The 9,684-nt window shown below is 50.4% G+C and overlaps 1 protein-coding gene across 2 annotated transcripts in view; it reads left to right on the forward strand.

Annotated features, from left to right (window-relative positions):
• The window catches only part of RNF20 (ring finger protein 20), a gene marked incomplete at its 5' end in the record, with an annotated part of 29,186 nt that extends 26,744 nt beyond the window's left edge, over positions 1 to 2,442 (forward strand). The window contains 2 exon segments of one of the 2 annotated variants that reach the window (XM_056531022.1): positions 109 to 210; positions 853 to 2,442. In XM_056531022.1, the coding sequence (XP_056386997.1) occupies positions 109 to 210; positions 853 to 1,029 (279 nt within the window). 2 annotated transcript variants of the gene reach the window in all.
• Between the last annotated feature and the right edge of the window lie 7,242 nt (positions 2,443 to 9,684).

The following is a 9,684-nucleotide window of genomic DNA, read 5'->3' on the forward strand; positions in this document are numbered from 1 at the left end:
TGTATGTGTGTATATGTATGTATATGTCTCGGAGTTCCTGACTACTGTTTACTCTATGGGAGTGCGGCCAGCGATGCCCCTTGTGTGTCTGATTCTCTGTCTTTGCAGGAGGACATCTCCCGCCTTAGGAAGAAACTGGAAACCACTAAGAAGCCGGATCAAGTGCCGCCCTGTGATAAGATCTTAATGGAGGAGATCAAAGAGTGCAAGGTGATAAATATATAGGGGGAGCTCCACTATACACAGTACAGAGGAGCAGGGGGAGCTCTACCACACAAAGTACAGAAGAGGGTTAGGGGGAGCTTCACCACACAGAGTACAGAAAAGGAGAAGCTCATCGACACACAGTACAGAGGAAAGGTAGGGGAGCTCCACCATACACAGTACAGAGGAGGGGTAGGGGGGGCTCCACCACACACAATACAGAGGAGGAGTAGGGGAGCTCCACCGCACACAGTACAGAAGAGGAGGAGCTCCACCACACACAGTACAGAGGAGGAGGAGCTCCACTGCTCACAGTACTGAGGATGAGTAGTGGGAGCTCCACCACACACAGTACAGAGGAGTAGTGGGGGGAGCTCCATCACACATGGTACAGAGGAGGAGCTCCACCACACACGGTACAGAGGAGGAGCTCCACCACACACAGTACAGAGGAGTAGTAGTGGGAGCTCCATCACACACGGTACAGAGGAGGAGCTCCACCACACACAGTAAGAGGAGTAGTAGTGGGAGCTCCATCACACATGGTACAGAGGAGGAGGAGGAGCTCCACCACACACGGTACAGAGGAGGGTTGATGCAGATCACATCTTTGTGCAGATCTTTCTGATGTTTTCTTCTCTTCCGCAGACGCGCCTCACATGTCCGTGCTGCAACTCCCGCAAGATGGACGCCGTGCTGACCAAGTGTTTCCACGTCTTCTGCTTTGAGTGCGTAAAGACGAGATACGACACGCGGCAGCGCAAGTGCCCGAAATGCAACGCCGCGTTCGGAGCCAATGATTTCCATCGTATTTACATCGGCTGAGGGGCGGGGCCTGTGCTCAGCATCTATGGACTCTACATTGCTCGCCTGTCTACACGCACACCGCCCGGTACACCGCCCCCCGTCTCCCCGTACACCGCCCCGTCTCCTCATACTGTCTCCACATATAGATGGAACCTTCTCTGGACTGCGCCCCCTGGTGGTGACTGGCCGTAGTGATGACACCCCATTGTTTTTTTACCATAAATGACTCTTGTTCTGCCAACGGGAGATAAAGATATTTATTGTTCTAGAATCTTCCTGATTTCTACAGATCACGTGACCTCTATCGGCGTCTGCGGGCGATGACGGTGAATCCGAGGCCGACCAAAACTAAAAGACCATTGAATGGACATACGGACATTGTTTACTAGAAACAGCGCCCCTCCTGTCCAAAGGCTCTATGGAGTATTGCAGCTCCGCCTTTAAAGGGGTACTCCACTGACCAATGTTCGGTGTGACGCCCCCTCCCATAGACTTGCATAGAGGGGGCGTGGCATAACATCCAAGGGGGCGTGGCCGACCCCTGCAGCAGGCACTCAGCGTTCGGAACTAAATATGCCGATCACTGGCCAGTGGAGTACCCCTTTAATGACTTGCCTGGAACATAGCTGTAATTCCAGACCCTGCCTGTAGACAATAGTGGCGCTGTTTTTGGAAGAGATCAGTTCACACCATGTCTAGGCCGTACAACAGAGATATACGTTCTATACCTGCTCTGTGCCGCCGTATAGTGTGAACACAGCCTGACTAGCGCCTCTTCTGGTGGCCGGTGGTGGTTGCAGGGACCTAAATAACCTTTTAAAATAGTAAAAAAATGTAAATTATTGTCACAAGATGGCGGTATTACCTATGATACACGTAGGCGCCGCCCATTGTTTACATGAATTCTAGCGTTCCGGAGTGACGGTTCGGTGTTACCGGGTTGGTGTATGAGATGGCGGACTACACCAGCGAGACAGCCGATCTCCGTCACCATGGCACTTCCTTTCTGACGCCATCTTTGCCTTTTGGCGCGGCGGATGTTTTCGGGCGATCGTTTCACCCCTTTTATGTCTCGCTTGTGATTTTCTTGCTTTAGGGTTTGTTCACACTGCGGAATTCCGGGAGTAGAATTCCGCGTTCCCATCAGTGCGAACGGGTCTTACGCGAGATCCGTTCGTACTGCGGAATTTCAGCGGTGGACAGTTCTGTGCAGAACATGTTCATTCTTTGCGCGGAATTCCGCGAGTACTGCATAGCGGTCAATGGTGACGAAGTATCTTCGGCGGCCGCCGCCTGACGGAATCTCCGCAGTGCGAACGTATCCTTAGTTGTGGATCTTGTGAGAGCGTAACATGTGACTAGAGGATCGGACCACTGCGGTAATATTGCAGGGGGGAGTTGGGGGCTCGTCCGGGATGACTCCGCCTCTCTATGAAATGCTGCCTAGATTTTGTGGGAGCAAATAAATTTCCTTTTTTTTTTTTTTTTTCTGTGGTTGTTTGTCATTGGTTCTTGTTGGGTCACATGACGGGATGGGGCGTCTCCGCGGTGATCAGACGGACAGCGCCTTTCTGCACAGATCCTTGTGTTTGTGATATAATCTCCTGCGGGCCGATGTCGGGTCATAGACGCTCATGATACTGAACATGTAACAGCGCTCCCCGGAGGACAGACCCTGAAATGCATGATGGGAAAGATAATGGTCAATATATTGGCACTCATTATACCAGCGTTTCCCAACCGGGGGCGGGCCTCCAGCTGTTGCAAAACTACAACTCCCAGCATGCCCAGACAGCCGGAGGCTGTCTGGGCATGCTGGGAGTTGTAGTTATGCAACAGCTGGAGGCACCCTGGTTGGGAAACAATGCATTATACTCTGGTGCTCACTGCAACGCCGGCTCTGCCGCTCCCGTCCGGGGTCACTGGAAGAAGCGCAAAAACTGTTCTACTGCTTTATACCCACAGAGACGACTCCCCCCGGAGGATATCAGAGGAATTTCCGTGTTAGGCTGCGTTCACACCATGTAAAATTTGCGACTCGTATTTTATTTTACGCACTGAATGTCCCAAGAAAATCTGACTGCATTTTTATTAATTTATTTTATTGTTATTAATTATTTTTTTTTTTTTGCGTCCACAATTTCGTGGATTAGGCCGCCTTTTGTTTAATAATCAGCTTGTAAGTTAAAATACCTGCCACATTTTACACTGTGTGAACCCGACCTAAGGTTACAGTCTGTCTCTTCCATCACTGTTTACAAGGCATTCAGAAAGTTTTCAGACCCCTTCATTTTTTTCACGTTTTTGTTACATTGCTTTTTTTTTGTTAAAAAAAAAATAAATAATAATAATAATTAAAAAGATATCTTCACCCCCCCCCCCCCCAAATATTCTGCCCTTGATCCCCTATAATGACAAAGCAAAAACAGGATTTTAGAAATATTTGCAAATTTATGAAAGGGCTCACAGCTGACAATGTAGATCAGAGCTAAAACCAAGACGTGAGGGGGGAAAGAACTGCCTGTAGAGCTCAGACACAGCCCTGTCTATATAAGGTCTCACAGCTGACAATGTAGATCAGAGCTAAAACCAAGACGTGAGGGGGGGAAAGAACTGCCTGTAGAGCTCAGACACAGCCCTGTCTATATAAGGTCTCACAGCTGACAATGTAGATCAGAGCTAAAACCAAGACGTGAGGGGGAAAGAACTGCCTGTAGAGCTCAGACACAGCCCTGTCTGTATAAGGTCTCACAGCTGACAATGTAGATCAGAGCTAAAACCAAGACGTGAGGGGGGAAAGAACTGCCTGTAGAGCTCAGACACAGCCCTGTCTATATAAGGTCTCATAGCTGACAATGTATATCAGCACAAACACCAAGCCATGAGGAGGAAAGAACTGCCTGTAGAGCTCAGACACAGCCCTGTCTATATAAGGTCTCACAGCTGACAATGTAGATCAGAGCTAAAACCAAGCTACGAGGGGGAAAGAACTGCCTGTAGAGCACAGACACAACCCTGTCTATATAAGGTCTCACAGCTGACAATGTATATCAGAGCTAAAACCAAGACGTGAGGGGGAAAGAACTGCCTGTAGAGCTCAGACACAGCCCTGTCTATATAAGGTCTCACAGCTGACAATGTAGATCAGAGCTAAAACCAAGCTACGAGGGGGAAAGAACTGTCTGTAGAGCTCAACCCTCCCCATCCAACCTGATGGAACAGAGAGGATCTGCAGAGAAGGAAATCCCCAAATCCAGGTGTAAACCTTGTGGCCTCATCCCCAAGAAGACTGGAGGCTGGAATCACTGCCAAAGGGGCTTCACCTGAGTCCTGAGGAAAGGGTCTGAATACTTTCTGTATGAATCGTATGTCATGCATCCTAAAAGAAGAATTGTGGAAGCCCAGGAGAAGATGACTGCAGATTAGACCAGATCTACACTCCATTGGGCCCCTCACCTGCAAATTAGACCGCATCTACACTCCGTTGGGCCTCTCACTTTAGGATTAGACTGGATCTACACTCTGTTGGGTCCCTCACCTGCAGATTAGACCGGATCTATGCTCCGTTGGGCCCCTCGCCTGAGGATTAGACTGGATCTACACTCCGTTGGGCCCCTCACCTGTGAATTAGACCGCATCTACACTCCGTTGGGCCTCTCGTCTGAGGATTAGACTGGATCTACACTGTTGGGCCCCCTCACCTGATGATTAGACCGGATCTACACTGTTGGGCCCCTCACCTGAGGATTAGACTGGATCTACACTCTGTTGGGCCCCTCACCTGAGGATTAGACCGGATCTACACTCTGTTGGGCCCCTCACTTGAGGATTAGACTGGATCTACACTCTGTTGGGGCCCTCACCTGATGATTAGACCGGATCTACACTCTGTTGGGTCCCTCACCTGATGATTAGACCGGATCTACACTCTGTTGGGCCCCTCACCTGAGGATTAGACCAGATCTACACTCTGTTGGGTCCCTCACCTGATGATTAGACCGGATCTACACTCTGTTGGGCCCCTCACCTGATGATTAGACCGGATCTACACTGTTGGACCCCTCACCTGAGGATTAGACCGGATCTACACTGTTGGGCCCCTCACCTGATGATTAGACCGGTTCTACACTGTTGGGCCCCCTCACCTGATGATTAGACCGGATCTACACTGTTGGGCCCCTCACCTGATGATTAGACCGGATCTTTACTATTGGGCCCCTCACCTGATGATTAGACCGGATCTACACTCTGTTGGGCCCCTCACCTGATGATTAGACCGGATCTACACTGTTGGGCCCCTCACCTGAGGATTAGACTGGATCTACACTCTGTTGGGTCCCTCACCTGATGATTAGACCAGATCTACACTGTTGGGCCCCTCACCTGATGATTAGACCAGATCTACACTCTGTTGGGCCCCTCACCTGATGATTAGACCGGATCTACACTGTTGGGCCCCTCACCTGATGATTAGACCGGGATCTACACTCTGTTGGGCCCCTCACCTGATGATTAGACCGGGATCTACACTCTGTTGGGCCCCTCACCTGATGATTAGACTGGATCTACACTGTTGGGCCCCTCACCTGATGATTAGACCGGATCTACACTCTGTTGGGCCCCTCACCTGATGATTAGACCGGATCTACACTGTTGGGCCCCTCACCAGATAATTAGACCGGATCTACACTCTGTTGGGCCCCTCACCTGATGATTAGACCTGATCTACACTGTTGGGCCCCTCACCTGATGATTAGACCAGATCTACACTCTGTTGGGCCCCTCACCTGATGATTAGACCGGATCTACACTCTGTTGGGCCCCTCACCTGATGATTAGACCGGATCTACACTGTTGGGCCACTCACCTGATGATTAGACCGGATCTACACTCTGTTGGGCCCCTCACCTGATGATTAGACCGGATCTACACTGTTGGGCCACTCACCTGATGATTAGACCGGATCTACACTCTGTTGGGCCCCTCACCTGATGATTAGACCGGATCTACACTCTGTTGGGCCCCTCACCTGATGATCTACACGGTTGGGCCCCTCACCTGATGATTAGACCGGATATACACTCTGTTGGGCACCTCACCTGATGATTAGACTGGATCTACACTCTGTTGGGCCCCTCACCTGAGGATTAGACAGGATCTACACTCTGTTGGGCCCCTCACCTGATGATTAGACCGGATCTACACTCTGTTGGGCCCCTCACCTGATGATTAGACCAGATCTACACTCTGTTGGGCCCCTCACCTGAGGATTAGACTGGATCTACACTCTGTTGGGCCCCTCACCTGATGATTAGACCGGATCTACACTGTTGGGCCCCTCACCTGATGATTAGACCGGATCTACACTCTGTTGGGCACCTCACCTGATGATTAGACCGCATCTTCACTCTGTTGGGCCCCTCACCTGATGATTAGACTGGATCTACACGGTTGGGCCCCTCACCTGATGATTAGACCGGATCTACACTCTGTTGGGCCCCTCACCTGATGATTAGACCTGATCTACACTCTGTTGGGCCCCTCACCTGATGATTAGACCGGATCTACACTCTGTTGGGCCCCTCACCTGATGATTAGACCGGATCTACACTCTGTTGGGCCCCTCACCTGATGATTAGACCGGATCTACACTCTGTTGGGCCCCTCACCTGATGATTAGACCGGATCTACACTCTGTTGGGCCCCTCACCTGATGATTAGACCGGATCTACACTCTGTTGGGCCCCTCACCTGAGGATTAGACCGGATCTACACTCTGTTGGGCCCCTCACCTGATGATTAGACCGGATTTACACTGTTGGGCCCCTCACCTGATGATTAGACTGGATCTACACTCTGTTGGGCCCCTCACCTGATGATTAGACTGGATCTACACTCTGTTGGGCCCCTCACCTGATGATTAGACTGGATCTACACTGTTGGGCCCCTCACCTGATGATTAGACCAGATCTACACTGTTGGGCCCCTCACCTGATGATTAGACCGGATCTACACTCTGTTGGGCCCTTCACCTGATGATTAGACCGGATCTACACTCTGTTGGGCCCCTCACCTGATGATTAGACCAGATCTACACTCTGTTGGGCCCCTCACCTGATGATTAGACCGGATCTACACTGTTGGGCCCCTCACCTGATGATTAGACTGGATCTACACTCTGTTGGGCCCCTCACCTGATGATTAGACCGGATCTACACTCTGTTGGGCCCCTCACCTGATGATTAGACCGGATCTACACTCTGTTGGGCCCCTCACCTGATGATTAGACCGGATCTACACTCTGTTGGGCCCCTCACCTGATGATTAGACCGGATCTACACTCTGTTGGGCCCCTCACCTGATGATTAGACAGGATCTACACTCTGTTGGGCCCCTCACCTGATGATTAGACAGGATCCACACTCTGTTGGGCCCCTCACCTGATGATTAGACAGGATCTACACTCTGTTGGGCCCCTCACCTGAGGATTAGACCGGATCTACACTCTGTTGGGCCCCTCACCTGATGATTAGACAGGATCTACACTCTGTTGGGCCCCTCACCTGAGGATTAGACCGGATCTACACTCTGTTGGGCTCCTCACCTGAGGATTAGACCGGATCTACACTCTGTTGGGCCCCTCACCTGATGATTAGACCGGATCTACACTGTTGGGCCCCTCACCTGATGATTAGACTGGATCTACACTCTGTTGGGCCCCTCACCTGATAATTAGACCAGATCTACACTCTGTTGGGCCCCTCACCTGATGATTAGACCGGATCTACACTCTTTTGGGCCCCTCACCTGATGATTAGACCGGATCTACACTCTGTTAGGCCCCTCACCTGATGATTAGACCGGATTTACACTCTGTTGGGCCCCTCACCTGATGATTAGACCGGATCTACACTCTGTTGGGCCCCTCACCTGTAGCAGTGGATGATGCTTTTCGTTCTTTGGTATTTTGATATTTTCTATGTTATAATTAATTCTCTTTAGTTCTTCTGGATCCTGAAACATAAGAGAAGGTAAATGTGACGTATACACAGGAGGTGACCAGTGACGCAGAGACCTTAAGGGTTTGCTGGGACTTGTAGTAGGACTGGACAAATTGAATGTAGACCACGCTGACTTGACAGGGACTGACTTGACTCATAAAGCGGTGATTTTATCTCACTTGACTTGATGGCGGCTGCAGGACTGGACTTTGAGGTCTCCAACACTTTGGACTCACACACTAGACAAGACTGCACTGGACCTCAGCAAAGGAGAGAGAAGCTCCACCCAGGGCTTATATGGGGGAGACCAGCAGGGAGCACATAGGTCACCCCTGGGTCACCTGGTACCTCCTGCGTAACAATCACATGACATATCACATAGTATAACTCTTAAAGGGGTACTCCCGTGGAAAACTTTTTTTTTTTTTAAATCAATTGGTGCCAGAAAGTTAAACAGATTTGTAAATCACTTCTATTAAAAAATCTTGATCTTTCCAATACTTTTTAGGGGCTGTATACTAAAGAGAAATCCAAAAAAGAAATGCATTTCCTGTGATGTCCTGACCACAGTGCTCTCTGCTGACCTCTGCTGTCCATTTTAGGAACTGTCCAGAGCAGCATATGTTTGCTATGGGGATTTTTTCCCTTCTCTGGACAGTTCCTAAAATGGACAGCAGAGGTCAGCAGAGAGCACTGTGGTCAGGACATCACAGGAAATGCATTTCTTTTTTGGATTTCTCTTTAGCATACAGCCCCTAAAAAGTATTGGAAAGATCAAGATTTTTTAATAGAAGTGATTTACAAATCTGTTTAACTTTCTGGCACCAGTTGATTTAAAAAAAAAAAAAAAGTTTTCCATGGGAGTACCCCTTTAAAGCAACATTACATTTTATAACACTTTACATGGTAAAACATATTTACAATGGGGAAACAAGTGCAGGGGCCTTGGGGACACTGAAGGAGGCTGCCTGACAGGACAGCAGGAGAACGGGGTAACGCCTTCTGTACTGCGCCACCACAGATCCGACATGACTATAAAACAAAACAATGACCGCCCCCCCCCCCTGGACAGGAATGATGGTCACATGATGGAAATCATGTGACTATAGGGAGGTGTTACACTAAGGGCAGTCCTGATATTGGGGTCCTGGACTGCAGGCAACCTCCCCCGGACTGTAGACAACCTCTCCCCCCTGGGCTGTAGACAACCTCCCCCCGGACTGTAGACAACCTCCCCTTGGACTGTAGACAACCTCCCCCCCAGACTGTAGACAACCTCCCCTTGGGCTGTAGACAACCTCCCCCCCCAGACTGTAGACAACCTCCCCCCCCAGACTGTAGACAACCTCCCCCCCAGACTGTAGACAACCTCCCCTTGGACTGTAGACAACCTCCCCCCCCCCCCAGACTGTAGACAACCTCCCCCCGGACTGTAGACAACCTTCCCATGGACTGTAGACAACCTCCCCCCCCCCCAAGACTGTAGACAACCTCCCCCCCAGACTATAGACAACCTCCCCTTGGACTGTAGACAACCTCCCCCCCAGACTGTAGACAACCTCCCCCCCAGACTGTAGACAACCTCCCCCCCAGACTGTAGACAACCTCCCCCCCGGACTGTAGACAACCTCCCCCCCGGACTGTAGACAACCTCCCCATGGACTGTAGACAA

The sequence above is a fragment of the Hyla sarda genome, chromosome 7 (assembly GCF_029499605.1).
Source record: "Hyla sarda isolate aHylSar1 chromosome 7, aHylSar1.hap1, whole genome shotgun sequence".
In the NCBI taxonomy this organism is placed as follows: Eukaryota; Metazoa; Chordata; class Amphibia; order Anura; family Hylidae; genus Hyla; species Hyla sarda.